This window comes from Pseudophryne corroboree, chromosome 3 (genome assembly GCF_028390025.1).
Source record: "Pseudophryne corroboree isolate aPseCor3 chromosome 3, aPseCor3.hap2, whole genome shotgun sequence".
Taxonomy (NCBI): Eukaryota; Metazoa; Chordata; class Amphibia; order Anura; family Myobatrachidae; genus Pseudophryne; species Pseudophryne corroboree.
In genome coordinates, this window is record NC_086446.1 from 377989844 (window position 1) to 378009587 (window position 19744).

General features: G+C 45.4%; 1 protein-coding gene across 1 annotated transcript in view; it reads left to right on the plus strand.

The window, feature by feature from the left end:
- DBF4B (DBF4B-CDC7 kinase regulatory subunit) overlaps positions 1 to 19744 on the plus strand; it is a 185857-nt gene that overhangs the window by 135434 nt on the left and 30679 nt on the right. Inside the window, exons 7-10 of the mRNA XM_063959972.1 lie at positions 6822 to 6871; positions 6978 to 7014; positions 7091 to 7145; positions 7307 to 7429. Coding sequence (XP_063816042.1) covers positions 6822 to 6871; positions 6978 to 7014; positions 7091 to 7145; positions 7307 to 7429 — 265 coding nt within the window. The remainder of the gene's footprint in view (positions 1 to 6821; positions 6872 to 6977; positions 7015 to 7090; positions 7146 to 7306; positions 7430 to 19744) is intronic.

Below are 19744 nucleotides of genomic sequence, written 5' to 3' on the forward strand. Positions count from 1 at the left end.
ACGAGGCCATTCAGTGGCAGGTTCCAGGCCTGAGTGTTTAGCGGGACCTGTTGGACAAGTGGTCCGGTTTCCACCTGGGATAATCATGGTTTCAAGACCAGTATGTTGCTCCTGTGGTAGCGGCACAATTCTCACTGGGAACAAGTGTCATGTTAGGTTACTTGTCGCCCCGTTAACGGTCTAGAGTTAAGGGCCGTTTATAACGGTTTTCTATAGACAAGAACCGGAGAAGAAATGGCAGAAGCCAGAAAGATTTTCCGCTGGGCGACAAAAACATTTACGCATTCTGTCAGCAATGTTCGTTCCAAGAGTGGACAACTGGGAAGCAAACTTCCTTGGCGGGCACTTTCTCCGTTCAGGAGGGTTGAGTCTTCCTCAAGCGGTTTTTCACAGAAGTGATAAGTCTTGGGAGAATTCCAAAAATAAACAAGATGGCATCTCGCCTCGACAAGAAATTTCAGAAATTTTGTTACAGGTCGGGGGTCCCTTCAAGCATTAGCGGTGGACACCCTAGTGACACCGTGGGTGTTTTGGTCAATCTATGTGTTCCCTCCACTTCCACTTTTTCCAAAAAGTTTAAAAGATAAGAGGAACAAGAGTTCAGATGATCCTCCTTGTTCCAGACTTGTCAAGGAGGGCTGGTATCCGGATCTTCAGCAAATTACTCATAGGAGATCACTGTCCTCTTCCTCTGCGAGAGGATCTGTTCTGGCAGGGGCCGTGTGTGTTCCAAGTCTTACCGCTGTTTCCATTGACGACTTGGAGATTGAACGTCGGATTCCAGCCCGGAAGGGTATTCCCAGTGAGGTCTTCCCTATTCTTTTTCAGTCAGAAAAGGAGTAACGTCAAGACATTACCACCATATTTGGAAAAAAAAGAGTTTAATACTTTCATAAAAAGAGTCTAACACTTCCATCCTTCCTTTGTGCCTCTGTGACACCATGGGATCTTTACGTGGTGTTGCAGTTCCTGCAATTTCTTTGGTTGAGCTTTTCAGTATGGTTAAGTTGAGATTCCTCAATTGGAAAGTGATCATGCGGTTGACCTTGGCATCTGCAAGGCGGGTGTCTGAGTTTGGTGGTTTGGTCTCAAAAGAGCCCTGTTTAATATTCCATGAAGATAGAGTGGAGTTGAGAACTCGGCAACAGTTCGGCCAAAAGTGGTTTCATCGCTTTCACTTGAACCAACCTGTTGTGGTGCCGGTGGCTACTGACTCCTTGGTGACATCGGGGTATCTCGATGTCGTCGGAATTTTGAAGATTTGTGTTGCCAGATTGGCTCAGATCAGGAAAATGGAGGATCTGTTATCCTATATGCTCCCATCAAGATTGAGGTTCCTGCTTCCAAGCAGACTATTGCACACTGGATTTGAATTACAATTAAGCTTGCTTGTTTTACGGCCGGTTTGCCGTTACCAAAATCGGTGAAGGGCCATTCTACCAAGAAGGTGGGCTCATCCTGGGCGGCTACCCGAGGGGTCTCTGTTTATAGCCTTGCAGAGCAGCTGCTTCGTTGGGTTCAAACAATTTTGCAAATATTCTACAAGTTTGATACCCTGGCTGTTGAGGCCCTCTTGTTTGGGCAATCGGTGCTGCAGAGTCATCCGCACTCTCCCGCCCGTTCTAGAGCTTTGGTATAGACCCCATGGTCCTTTTGGAGTCCCCAGCATCCTCTAGGACGTATGAGAAAATAGGATTTTAATACCTACCGGTAAATCCTTTTTTCTTAGTCCGTAGAGGATACTGGGCGCCCGTCCCAGTGCGTACTGTATCTGCAGTTATTGGTTATGGTTACATTTGTTGGGTTTCCTTTCAGTCAGTCTGTTGCTGACGTTATTCATGCCATTGCGTGTGGTTTGCTATTATTGGTCGTGTTTACACACAGGTTGTGTTACAGTTTCGGTCAGCATATTGCTGTATATTTTTTCATGCCGTCGGCTGGTGTTCTGTTGAATGCCACGTTCTGCGGCATGTTTGAGGTGTGAGCTGGTATGACACTCACCGTGTTTAAACAATAAATTCTTTCCTCGAAATGTCCGTCTCCCTGGGCACAGTTCTATAACTGAGGTCTGGAGGAGGGGCATAGAGGGAGGAGCCAGTTCACACCCATTCAAGGTCTTATAGAGTGCCCATGTCTCCTGCGGATCCTGTCTATACCCCATGGTCCTTTTTGGAGTCCCCAGCCTCCTCTACGGACTAAGAAAAGGATTTACCGGTAGGTATTAAAATCCTATTTTTATTTTTTTACAACTCTCCTAAACCAGCAACCAAACAAAATCAAGTTACACTCCATATAACAGGAGTGTAAAATTATGCAGGGAACCCAGGTGTAGAATGAGTAGAATCAAGCCAGAAAGACCAAATCTTCCCGTATCTAGTACTAGCATTATTTTTCATATAAACATAACGTTCCTTAAGCACTGTATCATTAACCAAGGTTTTAAAAGAGGATAACGTGGGTCCAGCAGGCTCCATCCACTTCCTGGCAATACACACTTTAGCTGAAGCACATATATTATATAAATATAATTCCTCCCATTTAGAGAGGGAATCAGAGACACCTGTGCCAAGGATGCAGACCCTCGGACCCGAATTGATCCAATAGCCCTCCAAAGTACTTTTAAGATACCACGTTCCCAAACTAAATGCCAGAAGGTTCCCTGGGGAGCATTACATTTAGGGCATACTGTGGAGTGTCCATTCCCAATCTTGCTCAGTCTCACAGGGGTCATATAGGTTCTGTGAAGAATAGAAAACAATTTGTTGAAATCTGAGGGATTTTGTAACTATATGGGGGGGTTTTCTAGCGGGATCCCACTCCTCATCGTCCATAGGACCCAGGTCAGCCTCCCAACACACTCTGAGATGGGAGAGAGGATCAGTGTGAAGCTGAGCAAGAAGAAAGGAGTATGCTAAAGAGACAGTCCTATGGCTTCCAAGGCTAAGGAGAAAGGTTTTAATAGGGAAAGCATTAATGGAGGGCGGGGAGACCCCAAACTGTGTTTGGAGAGCATGCCTGAGTTGAAGGTATCTATAGGAAAAGGAGTTGGGCAAACTAAACTCCTCCTTAAGTTGTTGGAATTACTTCAATACACCATTACAATACACCTGGGATAGGGACACAACAGCCCTAGGGGCCCAAGCCGACTGTCCATCAAAAGAGGTCAACTCAGGAAGCCAACGTGAGTGCCAGTGGGGGGTGTCTGGGTCCAAGTCCTCAAACCCAGCTAATTTACGGAGTGCCTGCCAAATTTTAACAGATTAGAAAACTATAGGGGGAGAGAAGGTAGATACAGACCCACTAAGCAAATCCTGCATGGTGGTGAGTGCAGGATAGTAATAGTGAATAAACTCACAATGCAGTGAGCAAGCATCCATATCTTGCAACCAAACCTGTAAATGCGATAGTTGAGAAGCATAATAATACAGTCAAGAGTCTGGAAGAGCCAACCCCCATCCCCCCTGGACCTAGTGAGAGTAGCCAACTGAATTTTAGGCCTTTTATTGGCCCAGACTAAACAGGAGAGCACACTGCCCAACTTCCTAAAAAAGAAGGAAATACATACACTGGAGACTGCAAAAGAAGATACAAAATTTTGGGTAATAGCACCATTTTAAAAAGGTTGACCCTGCCGGTCACTGTCGAGGGGAGCTTGCACCAAACCTTAGACCTAAGTATGATAAACTGCATTAAGGGATCCAAGTTCAAGGGGATAAACTCGGAAGGATTGTTTGTAACTTGAATTCCCAGGTACTTAAACTGAGATGTCCAACATAGAGGTAAAGCAATCTTGGGGGCAATAGGAGGAGGACCCAGTACAGGTATAATATAAGACTTATTCCAGTTTATGCGGAGACCTGAGTAGTTACCAAAATTATCAATAACCTGCAAGACCAATGGCATGGAAAGTGCATAATCATGTAATAACGAAAGGAGGTCATCTGCATAAAGAGCCACCTTGTCAGATCTGGTTCCTGTACTCAATCCCACTATATCTGGGTGGGACCAGAGCAGACATGCAAGGGGTTCAATGGCCAAGGCAAACAATGCGGGAGAGAGAGGGCATCCCTGTCTGGTGCCACGGGACAACATAAAGGGAGGGGAGACAAACCCACTCACCGAGATCCTGGCACAAGGACGTTAATAAAGCAATTGAATCCATTTAATATACCCAAGACCGAAGCCCATGGCTCTCATAACCCCAGAAAGGTACGGCCACTCTACACTGTCGAAGGCCGTGGCCGCATCCAGGGAGACTAAGACAGAGTTAGACGGATACACATGGGGAGACTGAAGCAAGGCATACATACGTCGTAGATTAATAGAGGTAGACATGCCAGGCATAAAACCAGATTGGTCCGGATGTATAATAGTAGATATGACTGCGTTAAGTCTAATAGCTAAAACCTTTGCCAGGATCTTGGTGTCAATAGGAATAAGGGAAATCGGCCTGCATGACTCTGGGAAGCTGGGATCTTTCCCGGGCTTGGGAAGTACAATGATAATTGCCTCCACTATGGAAATAGGTAGCCTCTCTGTCACAAAGAACTCTGAATATAATGCAGAGAGTTTGGGGAAAAATATATCTATATATTGTTTATACAGCTGTCCTCGGTAGTGATGGGACCGTCTAGGAACGCCCACGCCTCAGCCGACAAGTGAGTCAGAGGAACTGCAGCCAAATAATTGGACAGCTCCTGCGCCGAGCAACAATAGATCTATACAGCTCCTTATATAAAAGAAATACCTGTGCAATACTAGGTGTCAGTTACAGTAGTACCGGCAGGGACAAGTAATTGCGTAACAGTCCCCGGACGATCACAGTGAACTAAGTGGGCTAGTAGGCTATCAGCATGCATATGTGGGGACTGTGCTTGAAACATAAGGCTTTGAGAATTATTCTCTGCCAGGTGGGCCAACCAGGCTGATTGGGCCACCTGCCAGCGAGTCTTAGTAATGGGAGAACCATCTCTCAGATACTGCATCTCCAAGTCTCGAAGGGCAATTTCTAAATCCAACTCAGTACGTTGTCGGGAGGACTTAAGGGTGGCTATATGTCTAATATAAGTTCCACATAAAAAGGCATTAAAGGAATCCCAAACAACCGCCACATGTGCAGAACCAAGGTTAACATAAAAATATCCGTCCCACTGCCCGCCAAATCAGTGCTAACTCTAATTTGGGACGACCATGACTGATGTAGTTTCGAATAAGAATGACCCCTCCGGCATTCAACACTGAGTGAGTGATAGTAGTAAGGGGGAGTGGTCAGAGACACCCCTGGCTTCATAGGGAATATCGGTAATCCTGGGGAGAAGCGAAGAGGAAACTAAAGCCAGGTCGATTCTGGAGAAAGAACCATGCGTCCTAGAAAAACAAGAAAACTGCTGCAGAACCGGATTACGGCTCCTCCATGCATCCACCCAACCCAAACGGTCGACATAGCCTGCAAACTTCGAGGGACCACTGCCAAGTACAAGAGAAGGTGGGAGCCTCCATTTATCAAGGGAGATATCTAGCAGGTTATTAAAATAACCCAAGCAGATGAAAGGAGCATTAGGAGAGGAAGCCACAAAAATAGCAACCTTTTGTAAAACCTCATATGAAAAAGTGGGGAATGTAAACCGCTATAATAAAATACTTTTGCGAGTATAGTTTACAGTCAAAAACAAATCCTGCCTTCGGGATCAGTCTGTAGGGATAATACTTGAAACAGTACCGTCGTCTTTATCAATATAGAGACGCCCCTCGAGTAAGACGAGTGTGAGGCGTGATATGCCCATCCAACCCCCACGGTCTACAAAGGGAAAGTAGTCTGCTACCTTCTAAATGTGTTTTGTTAAGGCAGGCTATGTTTGGGCTAAACCTTTTTAATCATCTTAAGAACCAGGGAACGCTTTACTCAATCATTGAGTCCCTGACCATTCCATGTTAAAATTTTGATAGTAGACATGTATCATATAGGACCAAACACAGTGTAAGGATATCAATACATGAGAAAAATAAAGTATGAGGAGAGACATAGACACACACACGTACACAATATAAAATAAAAAGACGGCCGCGGAACACGAGTACAAGATCGACAATAAAATCAAAACAAAAACCGCAACAATAAAAGTGCAAAAACGGTCCCAAACCCCACTAACCCCCCCACCCCGTACACCTCCCCGAACGTTGGCATACTTTACTCCCTAAACCAAACCCAATCCCCCCCCCCCCCCCCCCAAGAAATATACGCTACTCTATCAACAGGCAGCAAAGAGCTAACTTATATCTGAAAAATAAGAAACCAAACACACGGCACCACCAACGTATGGTGGCTCACCAGGTAAATATGTGTATGTCCAGGACAAAATAAGTTATATAACCAAACATTCAGTCCGGAGCCATTTGTCGGTCACCCGGTGCATAGCGGTCAAGCCAAGCAGCGGCCTCCCGTGGAGTATTAAAGAACAGAGTGCTGGGGTGCTCCAGACAAATGTGTCCTATTCCCTTGTTGCCGTGGCCACGCCCACTTTCAATATAATCAAACAAAATAGACAACAAAGTAAAGATAGATCGATCTATTCGTATATTGTATATTTTTATCGAAGCTGTATTGTTTTAGAATCAATTTACCTGTGTCGTAGAACCGTCAAATGTGGAACAGAATACATTAGTCATTTGTGTCTGTTTGCAGTGGTCCATCACAGCCTGTAGATGGTGTTATATGCATCTCATCTAGTGAAATAACTTACTGGTAATGTAACTTGTTTATAGATTAGAAGTTAAAATATGCTTTTTGTTTTGGCTCTGTTCCTTAACCCATTTGTCCCCAGAGATTCTAGATTACTTTGAGCTTCCCACACACACAAATAAGAATGCAGAGGTAAAATGTGTTAGATGGTCCATTAAAGCATTAATAATTTGGGGGGGGGGGGTGTATAGAAAAAGGATTAGTTGAAGCAAATCTTAAAACTGTATTTTATCTTTAGGAGAGGGCATCTGGGTGTACCAAACAGACACTAAAAGGTAAGTCTAACTATTCCCTATTCTGGTCTACCTTTTCACTTTTATTCCTATAATGGCTCAGACATTGTTTTTCCAGGTTTCACAGTAGGTAAACTAAAGTGCCCCTTCCTGAAGATAGAGGACCATAGCCAGTAAGTAAATATTTAAAATCTGTCTTATCCTGCAGTTCCATTCTTACCTGTATTGTATTATTATTACTATTCTCTTCCTGACCTTCACCTCTTCTGTCATCACTTCTCCTTTTTATTATACATTTTGTTTTTCTCAAGTTGGCAAATCTAAATCTTCACAGAAAGTTCCGTCCCCTCCAGTGTTCTTTCACCAGCTTCCCAGAGCTTTCATTCATCTCTTCAGACAGGAGCCCGTTTGAGACTGCATGTACCAACAACAGTACGCCTAAAGAGCGAGACCTTGGGTGAGCATGTTCTAGTGGCAGTGTTCAAAAATCAATCAATATACTACATGAAGAACATCTTCAATTATGTATATTTAATACCAAAAAGTGAGAGGGGTTCAGTTAAGATAGTTTCATATCCTATCCCAGTGGTTGCCATCACAGCTCCTTTACAAGTGGGGTTTTTTTGTTTTTTTTCACAGCACCACTAGGCAAATGTTCATATTGAGAATATCTGCTTCTTTTTTTTTTTTTATTAAGTAGATTGTGCTTACCTCTCATTCTTTAGGTCAGGCCTGGCCAACCTGTGGCTCTCCAGCTGTTGTGGAACTGCAAATCCCAGCATGCTCTGCCACAGTTTTAGCATTCCCTAATAACAAATACTGTGGCAGAGCATGCTGGGACTTGCCGTTTCACAACAGCTGGAGAGCCACAGGTTGGCCGGGCCTGCTTTAGGTTATGTGGTGGACAAGGTTGTACTTCATGGCTCACACAATCAGACACTGCCTCCCCTGCAGCACTGTCACATGGTGGCCTCCACTTCACCCCACCCCAGGCCTGTTAACAGTAAAGGAGATGGGGTTGGAATATTACTGTCCAACTCTTACACACACACACAGTTTCTCTTACGTCCTGGAGGATGCTGGGGTCCACATTAGTACCATGGGGTATAGACGGGTCCACTAGGAGCCATTGGCATTTTAAGAGTTTGAGAGTGTTGGCTGTCTCCTCCCTCTATGCCCCTCCTACCTGACTCAGTCTAGAAACTGTGCCCGGAGGAGCCGGTCACAGCTAGGGGAGCTCTACAGAGCTTCTTTAGTAAAAATTGAGTTTATTTTACAGGGAGGCTGCTGGCAACAGCCTCCCTGCTTCGTGGGAAATTGGGGGGGGGGGGGGGGGGAGTAGTGTCCGCCCTGCGGGGTCTGAGCCACTATCTCCGCTGACAGGATACTGAGCTCCTGAGGGGATTGAACGTTCCCCGCCATGGGGATCGCTCACCCCGGCAGCATGCCGCCACCCCCTTACAGAGCCAGAAGATCAGTGGCGAGTCAGTCACCGGCCCCCCTAGCAAGCGGGGAGCCGGTGTGAAGATGGCGGCAACCGGGTATGGCGCGCAGTACTAATTGTGCTCTGGGGCTCAGTGGTACATAGTGCGGCACTGTGAGGGGCGCCCTGAGCCAGCGCCTACACTGACCTCTTAAGCCTGTCGGGGTCCCGGGATCACTGCCAGCATTAATCCTCAGGCCAGTGTAATCTCATGAAGAGCGGGAAGACCGTGCCATTAAGGGGGCGGAGCTTCTCAGAACGGACCCAGCAGCGTTCAGCGCCATTTTCCTGCCTGCACAACTGTCAGTGAAGTGCAAATCCTCTAGAGCAACTCCAGCTATCTCTTACGGTACCAGGTGGTTGTAGAAGGGGGGAAAGGCTGTGTAAAGACTGTATAACCTATTAAGGTGCACAGTCAGCGCTGGTTGGGGTCTCCCTATATCTGGAAAGCACTGTGTGTGGGTTGGCTCCAATCTCTGTGTCTCTCTGGCCATTCTTGGGGGTGAAACTCTGTCTAGCCTCCCGTGTGTGTGTGTGTGGAGTGTTTGGGGCCTCCATTTAACTATGTCCAGGGACTCTGTGTCATATGCTGCAGAGGATATGTCCTCTCAGGATGATCTCATTCCATGTAATGAGGATTGTACGGTTTTAGAGCAGATTAACAGCAAGGGAGCCTGAATGGTTATCCTCTATCAAGTCTATGATTTCCCAGATTTCTACTAGGGTTGCACAGAATGAATCTGCAACTCAGGTTTTACAGCACTCTATGGTAGTTTGGTCTGGTTCTGTTATCTCAGGGCCCCCCTCTGTAGGTTCCCACAAACGTGCTCTTGCCCAGATTATGCAAGATGACACGGATACCGATTCTGACACTGCAGGCGGTGATGGGGATGTGCTAAGGGGGCCGCATCTCTTGCTAAAGGGGTACAGTTGATGATAGAGGCTATAAGGGATGTGTTGAATATTGCAGATACAACACCTGAGCAGGTTGAGGAGGCTTACTTCACTGACAAAAAGAAAGCCTCGCTAATCTTCCCTGCATCCAAAGAATTAAATGCTATTTTTGAAAAAGCATGAGAAAATCCGGAGAAAATTTCAGATCCCTAGAAGGGTTCTGGTTGCTTTCCCCTTCCCTGAGAGGATAGAAAAAAATGGTAAAACCCAACCATAGTGGACGCATCTGTACCCAGACTCTTGAAAAAGGTGATTTTACCGGTTCCAGGATCTACCGCCTTAAAGGAGCCGGCTAATCGCAAAATTGATACACTCAAATGCGTATACACTGCTTCAGGGGCGATACTACGTCCTACTATACACCTACAGCGGCTAAGTTAGCTTTTCTTCCCTCAGCAGCACCTGCTACAAAGAAACCTTTATCTTCAGCTGCATCACAGTCCTTTCGGATTGTTAAACGAGAAATGACAGTCCAACAGTGCGAATCTGAGATGAGCTTGATGCGGTAGCCAAATCGGAATGTGGAGGTACGCATCCTTGATATCCAGGGATACCAGGAATTCCCCCTCCTCCAGACCTGATATCACCGCCCTTAGAGACTCCATTTTGAACTTGAACTCTCTCAGAAAGGGGTTTAGTGATTTTAAGTTCAGAATGGGCCTGAACGAACCATCCGGTTTCGTTACCACAAAAAGGTTTGAATAGTAACCCTTGTTTTGCATCTGGGGAGGAACTGATACAATAACCTGTGCCTCCCACCAACTTCTGGATGGCTCCCTCTAGGCTAGCCCTGTCTGCCGGCAAAGCTAGCAAGCCTGATTTGAAGAACCGGTGAGGAAGGAGATCTTGAAATTCCAGTCAGTACCCCTGGGACACAATATCTTGCACCCAGGGATCCAGGCCAGACAACACCCAGACGTAACTGCCCTCACATTTCAAAATCTCACATTTTTGAGTCCCCTACAGAGATAATGATGTAGATAGATAGATAGATGAGATATATATATATATATTTATCTCCGTAGGAAAACCAAAAATGTGTGATTTTAGATAAGGGATACTCAACCTGTACCGCCTACGGCGCCCTGGGATCTTAACGTGGTGTTGCAGTTCCTCCAGTCGGACTGGTGTGAGCCTCTACAGGAGGTTGAGGTCAAGATTCTCACGTGGAAGGCTGTCACTTGGCCTTAGCTTCTGCTAGACGTGTGTCGGAGTTGGGGGCTTTGTCATGTAAAAGCCCATACTTGATCTTCCATGAGGATAGAGTGGAGCTTCGGACATGAAGGTTGTGTCGGCATTTCATATCAACCAACCTATTGTGGTGCCAGTTGCGACTGACTCCTCAATTTCATCAAAGTCCTTAGATGTTGTAAGGGCTCTAAAAATCTATGTGAGGAGGACTGCTCATTACAGAAAATCGGACTCTTTGTCCTGTATGATCCCAAGAAAATTGGGTGTCCTGCTACTAAGCAGACAATCTATCCCTGGATCAGGTTCACTATATAGCATGCGTATTCTATGGCCACTGTCTGTGTATAATCCTTCTCTCGAAGATGTAAGTCTCCTCGGGCACAGCTTCTAGACTGAGTCTGGTAGGAGGGGCATAGAGGGAGGAGCCAGCCCACACTCTCAAACTCTCAAAGTACCAATGGCTCCTAGTGGACCTGTCTTTATCCCATGGTACTAATGTGGACCCCAGCATTCTCTGCAGACTACGAGAAAAGGATTTCCATGTAGGTTATTAAAATCCTATTTTTACCACCTGTTCCTTCACTCACATTTACATCATTTGAAATACATTCTATTAGGATTTTTGCCCCTTTCTCTCTGCGTGTTGCAGCTATCTATCGCCCACATGGTAAACCCAAAAAGTGTGTTTAGAAGATTTTTCTGCTTGGCTCCCTCACGTTTTATCCTTTGACATCTCCACCATCATTATGGGACGATTTCAATATCGCTACACACAGTCCATATTCTCCCCATGCCTCCAAACTTCTCTCTCGAACCTCTTCTCTTGGCCTCTCCCAATGGACTGGCTCCCCAATTCATCAGGAGGGCCACTGCCTTGATCTTGTATTCACCAGACTATGCTCTGTTTCTGAACACACGAACACTCCTTTCCCTCTCTCAGATCACAACCTTATCACCTGCATGCTCTCCTCCATTACTTCAAACTCCATGTCCCTGAAGTCTACCGAGCCTCCTCTAACCTGCAGAAATATAAAAAATATAAATTTTCAACAACTATCTACCTCTCTGCAACCACTGCTGTCACCAATTTCTACATTCACCTCTCCTGAGACTGCTGTATCACACCTTAACCAAAATCTAGAAACCGCACTCGAAGTGGCTCCCACTACCCATCGCACTAAACATAGACTTAGATGTCAACCGTAGCACTCTAAATTTACACCTACAAAAACACCTAGAAAATTTCACGTAAAGTAGATCATCAGTGGTGCAAATCTCGTAGTTCAAGTGACTTTCTCACATATAAGACCATTTACCACTGTTATCGTAATGCTCTGGACACTAACATATTTCCAATCTCTCATCTCTGCTCAAGCCTCTGACCCTAAGCGACTTTTTAATACATTTAAATCACTTATTTCTCCCTCACCAATCCCACCAGCCACTATCCGTGCTCAAGATCTTTCTTCCTATTTCAAGGACAAGATTGATAAGATCTAAAATGAAATGGTATGCTCTTTCCCAGTCAGTTGCCTGCTCAGGTCCCTTCCTGAACTCTCTAACACCTTTGATCTCACAAATGAAGTACAGCATCTGCACTCTTCTCATCTGCCTATTCTACTACCTCTCCTCTTGATTCTGTACACTCACAAAATAGTAAAGCTCTGTCTCCTGTGCTCATCCCAGCCTTAACTAAAATCTGTAATCTGTCTTTCCTTCTCTGTACAAACATGCAGTGATTACTCCCATTCTGAAAAAACAAAATTCTGACCCTAACTCTCTCTCAAATGACCGTCCCATTTATCTGTTCCCATGCCCCTCCAAGATAATTGAGAGACTCGCCTCACACACTTTCTTAACTCGCACAGCTTACTAGACCCACTTCAGTCAGGATTTTGTGCCCAACATTCCACAGAGACAGCACTGACTAAGACCGTGAATGATCTGGTCACTGCTAAATCTAAAGGCCCGTACAGACTGGTCGATATATCGGCCGTTCTCCTGAACGGCCGATATATCGCGGGACCGTCGGCCAGTGTGTACGGCCGATACGTCTGTGAACTCCGTCGTTCACAGACGTATCGCGTCGGCTGCGCAGCACAGCCGACGGCCAATATATCTAACGATATATTGGCGCGTCGCTGTGTGTGTACGACCGCCCGTACACATGCTGCGGCGGCCGGCGGTGATCGACAGGTGAACTGGGCGGGCGCCCGCTCGCCCGCCCAGTTCATGACGTCAGTCCCCCGATGGATCGGGCAGTGTGTATGCACAGCACACTGCCCGATCCGTACATAGATATATCAGCAGATCAATTGATCTGCAGATATATCTACTGGTGTGTACCCACCTTAAGGGCCATTACTCACTATACTTATTCTCCTTGATCTCTCTACTGCTTTTGACACTGTTGACCACTCTCTTCTCATACAAACACTACAATCCCTAGGTCTTCAGGACACAGCCCTTTCTTGATTCTCATCCTACTTATCTAATCGCTCCTTCAGTGTTCGTTTCTCTGATTCCACCTCCTCTTCGCTACCTCTCTCAGTTGGAGTACTGCAAGGCTTAGTCTTAGGTCTCCTACTTTTCTCAATCTATACCACATCTCATGGCAAACTAATAAGCTCTTTCTGATTTCAGCATCATCTGTATGCAGATGAAACTCAAATCTACCTATCCTCCCCAGATTTGTCGTCATCTGTATTGGGCCGTGTCACTGAATGCCTTTCTGCCATTTCATCTTGGATGACCTCATGCCACCTCAAACTTAACATTTCAGAACTAATTATATTTCTACCGGCCAGCAGTAGTTACCAACCTGATATCTCTATTACTGTTTATAACTCAACAATCATCCCTATCCCACAAGCTCGCTGCCTAGGTGTCATTCTTGACTCTGAACTGTCCTTTGTTCCCCACATTCAATCTGTCTCAAAATCATGTTACATACATCTAAGAAACATATACAAAATACATCCATATCTTACACAAGACACAAGAAAAACACTAATCCACTGTTAAGTTTGCTTAACTTACAGGAAAAAGCCGTACCTTATTACACAGTGGTTCGGGTCGCTGCGGCTAAACCTCTATGAAATGTATGCACGTTGCGTAAGCACGCCGACATGTTGTGAGCACAATGCAGCTACACGTGTGGGTGAATACACCTTATACCCTTAACAGAAATGGAATGCGACACCAGTAGTTATATTATGTTGTGGTCCAAAGCAGCAACAAATTACTTAAAAGGGGATACACACAGAAATACAATAATACAAGAGAAAAGCTACAACCAATGGATACATACGTTTGTTCGCCTGCGCCACCCAGATCCGGTCCTCAGTCAATCTAGCAAGATGACCTTCAGAGAATTAACCTGAGACCGGCCAGGAGGCCTTGTTTTTATACAATGGTCCAAAACACAATACAATGGGAAATGTATGCTCTTCTTCCATTGCACTGGGGATCATTGGTCAGCTCAAATGGTGGGCGATGGCTAAGTCCTGAGATGTGATTACTGTTGTTTACATCTAAGTTCACGCCCCAAGACCAGTTAAACCCACCACATTATCATACATAAATCCGGTATTACTAATAACTTATTGCCGCAATATGAGACAATATCATCACACCCACCAGATTACTGCTTATGTGACCCTGAACAATATGATCCCACACATGATATATTTATCCATTCCCATCCTCGTGATGTGTGTGTGTGTGTGTGTGTGTGTGTGTGTGTATAGATATCGATATATATATATATCTCTATGATAGAGAGATATATATATATATATATATATATATAGATCTATATATATAGGTGTGTGTGTGTGTGTATATATATATATATATATATATATATTATAACTAATTGTAATAGATAGATAGAGAGATATAGATATATATATATATAGATAGATATATATGTATATATATATATATGTGTATATATATATATATATATATATATATATATATATATATACCATGAGTTAGATGTATTTAAACTATGTGTATGAGAATATAACTGTTATATATTTTGATAAATCATACATCAAATGTCTGGTCTGTAAATGTCTTTTTTGTGGTTTTGCAAGTTGTTAAACAAGTAAGGGTCTGGCTTGTGTTCGTGTAGGATATATTGTTCTTTTGTTTGTTCTGGCTCTCAGTGCAACAGTGACAGTCCAGTATCTGTTGACTCACTGTACAACTCTAAAACAATGGGGGCAAACAACGGTATTTACACATTCTCCTCAGCTCAGGGTCTATTTTCCATGATCACAAAGCTTTGCGTAAACGAGACAGTCTGATACATTCAAGACACTGTTTGTATTTGAGTTCTTAGAAGTATCGCATTTCAATGTGTATAAGAGTGATTTGCTTATTTTGTGTGCGCACAGTAACTTGCCGTTGAGTGTATAGACTGTGTAAATTATGCACTATATGGATAAAAAATTGAATATGGCTTTGTGGCTTATCTATGCGAATACCGTATTTACTCATACCACATGCTAATATGCAGGGCTTCAGAAGCCAATGTACGCAGCGTCCGGGTATGCGCACGCACTGCGTGTACGCAACCGCACAGAGGCCACTCTGTGTGGTGTTTGCATGTGGGTATAATCTTTTCGACTTCAACAGTCCATCCTTTGGCAGCAAACAATAACTGCCACACATAACTAATAACACTGAAAATATTACATTTACAATATGTACAACATTCAGGTAACGGGAAGAGTTGTAGGTGGGAAATATATAGCCTAGTGCGATAGGAAATAGCGTGTATGTATGAGTAAATGTCTGAGGGGGATGTATCATCGTGCCGTATATGTTCTAAGTAAGCTTCGAGGTACTGCGAAGTATACATTTAATCTTTCTCATCCCGTATTAAGGGTCTGTACATGGGCAAACAAATATTACAGAGCTCTTTCTAGGCAAGGGCCATTATCCCTCACCCTGTCCGGCTTCTTATAACAACAAATGGGGAGCACATTTATTTGATGATACATGTCGGGAGATGTATGTGTATGCTGTTATGTGTGGATAACGTTTATCGACTATGTGTGTTATTAACTGAAGATTGCAGAGATGAGGGTAAGACATATAAAGATACATTCACATAAATTAGGGTATACTGAAGTCTTTTCCGGTTGTACATCTCTGGATGGAGGAGAAAACAGAAAAATGGAAAAAGAAACAGGCCATGAAATTCATTTGCATTCCTTATCACAGCACTGTTTCTACGGTTGGGTCATATATCAAATCTGCCGCTGTTACAACGCCCTCGCTCCTTAGACTCATCAAATTTGTCTTGTGTTTACGCCGCGTCAAAATTCGAACACATCTGAATATCAGACCAATAATTATGACGACACCCAGGATACAGAGGAGAAACTTTCCCACACTTGCAATTACACTTTGTGCCCAGTCTCCTAACCCAGAGAACAATTTGAGTGGGTTCAACCATGAGACCCAGCCGGTCAATTCATTACCCACAGCCGCTAAAGTAAGGTTGTGTTTCCTTCTGAACTCCCACTTCAACTGCAAGATCTCGTCCATCTTTTGATCGATGATCTCCGTTAAGTCTTCAGTACTGTTTGTAATATAAGTACAGCACTTCACACCATATTGAATTACCAGAGTAACATAATACCCACCTGTCACGGCCGTGACGTAATTTAAGACCATCCTGTGCTGTACCAGCTGCTTCTTGTAGGCCTGTAGTTCCCTACCTGTATACCCGAAGGTATAATCATACATTTCAGTGATATTATCTATCAAGTTCGCCAGCGCATGGATGTACCTATAATTTCTCTGACGTCCTAAGTGGATGCTGGGGACTCCGTCAGGACCATGGGGATAGCGGCTCCGCAGGAGACAGGGCACAAAAGTAAAAGCTTTAGGATCAGGTGGTGTGCACTGGCTCCTCCCCCTATGACCCTCCTCCAAGCCTCAGTTAGGTTTTTGTGCCCGGCCGAGAAGGGTGCAATCTAGGTGGCTCTCCTAAAGAGCTGCTTAGAGTAAAAGTTTTGTTAGGTTTTTTATTTTCAGTGAGTCCTGCTGGCAACAGGCTCACTGCAACGAGGGACTTAGGGGAGAAGAAGTGAACTCACCTGCGTGCAGGATGGATTGGCTTCTTAGGCTACTGGACACTAGCTCCAGAGGGACGATCACAGGTACAGCCTGGATGGGTCACCGGAGCCGCGCCGCCGACCCCCTTGCAGATGCTGAAGAGAGAAGAGGTCCAGAAATCGGCGGCTGAAGACTTCTCAGTCTTCATGAGGTAGCGCACAGCACTGCAGCTGTGCGCCATTGCTCTCAGCACACTTCACACCAACGGTCACTGAGGGTGCAGGGCGCTTGGGGGGGCGCCCTGGGCAGCAATGAAAGTACCTATGCTGGCTAAAAATACATCACATATAGCCCCTGGGGCTATATGGATGTATTTAACCCCTGCCAGGTTGTCAGAAAAACGGGAGAAGAAGCCCGCCGAAAAGGGGGCGGGGCCTATTCTCCTCAGCACACAGCGCCATTTTCCTACACAGCTCCGCTGCTAGGAAGGCTCCCAGGCTCTCCCCTGCACTGCACTACAGAAACAGGGTTAAAACAGAGAGGGGGGGCACTTATTTGGCGATATTATTATATATTAAGATGCTATAAGGGAAAACACTTATATAAGGTTGTCCCTGTATAATATAGCGTTTTGGTGTGTGCTGGCAAACTCTCCCTCTGTCTCCCCAAAGGGCTAGTGGGGTCCTGTCCTCTATCAGAGCATTCCCTGTGTGTGTGCTGTGTGTCGGTACGTGTGTGTCGACATGTATGAGGACGATGTTGGTGAGGAGGTGGAGCAATTGCCTGTAATGGTGATGTCACTCTCTAGGGAGTCGACACCGGAATGGATGGCTTATTTAGGGAATTAGGGATAATGTCAACACGCTGCAAGGTCGGTTGACGACATGAGACGGCCGGCAAACCAATTAGTACCTGTCCAGGCGTCTCAAACACCGTCAGGGGCTTTAAAACGCCCATTTACCTCAGTCGGTCGACACAGACACGGACACGGACTCCAGTTTCGACGGTGAAGAAACAAACGTATTTTCCATTTGGGCCACACGTTACATGTTAAGGGCAATGAAGGAGGTGTTACATATTTCTGATACTACAAGTACCACAAAAGAGGGTATTATGTGGGGTGTGAAAAAACTACCTGTAGTTTTTCCTGAATCAGATAAATTAAATGAAGTGTGTGATGATGCGTGGGTTTCCCCCGATAGAAAATTATTGGCGTTATACCCTTTCCCGCCAGAAGTTAGGGCGCGTTGGGAAACACCCCTTAGGGTGGATAAGGCGCTCACACGCTTATCAAAACAAGTGGCGTTACCGTCTCCAGATACGGCCGCCCTCAAGGAGCCAGCTGATAGGAGGCTGGAAAATATCCTAAAAAGTATATACACACATACTGGTGTTATACTGCGACCAGCGATCGCCTCAGCCTGGATGTGCAGCGCTGGGGTGGCTTGGTCGGATTCCCTGACTGAAAATATTGATACCCTTGACAGGGACAGTATTTTATTGACTATAGAGCATTTAAAGGATGCATTTCTATATATGCGAGATGCACAGAGGGATATTTGCACTCTGGCATCAAGAGTAAGTGCGATGTCCATATCTGCCAGAAGATGTTTATGGACACGACAGTGGTCAGGTGATGTAGATTCCAAACGGCACATGGAAGTATTGCCGTATAAAGGGGAGGAGTTATTTGGGGTCGGTCCATCGGACCTGGTGGCCACGGCAACAGCTGGAAAATCCACCTTTTTTACCCCAAGTCACATCTCAGCAGAAAAAGACACCGTCTTTTCAGCCTCAGTCCTTTCGTCCCCATAAGGGCAAGCAGGCAAAAGGCCAGTCATATCTGCCCAGGGATAGAGGAAAGGGAAGAAGACTGCAGCAGGCAGCCCATTCCCAGGAACAGAAGCCCTCCACCGCTTTTGCCAAGTCCTCAGCATGACGCTGGGGCCGTACAAGCGGACTCAGGTGCGGTGGGGGGTCGTCTCAAGAGTTTCAGCGCGCAGTGGGCTCACTCGCAAGTGGACCCCTGGATCCTACAAGTAGTATCCCAGGGGTACAGATTGGAAATTCGAGACGTCTCCCCCTCGCAGGTTCCTGAAGTCTGCTTTACCAACGTCTCCCTCCGACAGGGAGGCAGTATTGGAAACAATTCACAAGCTGTATTCCCAGCAGGTGATAATCAAAGTACCCCTCCTACAACAAGGAAAGGGGTATTATTCCACACTATATTGTGGTACTGAAGCCAGACGGCTCGGTGAGACCTATTCTAAATCTGAAATATTTGAACACTTACATACAAAGGTTCAAATCAAGATGGAGTCACTCAGAGCAGTGATAGCGAACCAGGAAGAAGGGGACTATATGGTGTCCCTGGACATCAAGGATGCTTACCTCCATGTCCCAATTTGCCCTTCTCACCAAGGGTACCTCAGGTTCGTGGTACAAAACTGTCACTATCCGTTTCAGACGCTGCCGTTTGGATTGTCCACGGCACCCCGGGTCTTTACCAAGGTAATGGCCGAAATGATGATTCTTCTTCAAAGAAAAGGCGTCTTAATTATCCCTTACTTGGACGATCTCCTGATAAGGGCAAGATCCAGAGAACAGTTGGAGGTCGGAGTAGCACTATCTCAAGTAGTTCTACGACAGCACGGGTGGATTCTAAATATTCCAAAATCGCAGCTGTCTCCGACGACACGTCTGCTGTTCCTAGGGATGATTCTGGACACAGTCCAGAAAAAGGTGTTTCTCCCGGAGGAGAAAGCCAGGGAGTTATCCGAGCTAGTCAGGAACCTCCTAAAACCAGGAAAAGTGTCAGTGCATCATTGCACAAGGGTCCTGGGAAAAATGGTGGCTTCTTACGAAGCGATTCCATTCGGCAGATTTCACGCAAGAACTTTTCAGTGGGATCTGCTGGAAAAATGGTCCGGATCGCATCTTCAGATGCATCAGCGGATAACCCTGTCTCCAAGGACAAGGGTGTCTCTTCTGTGGTGGCTGCAGAGTGCTCATCTACTAATGGGCCACAGATTCGGCATTCAGGACTGGGTCCTGGTGACCACGGAT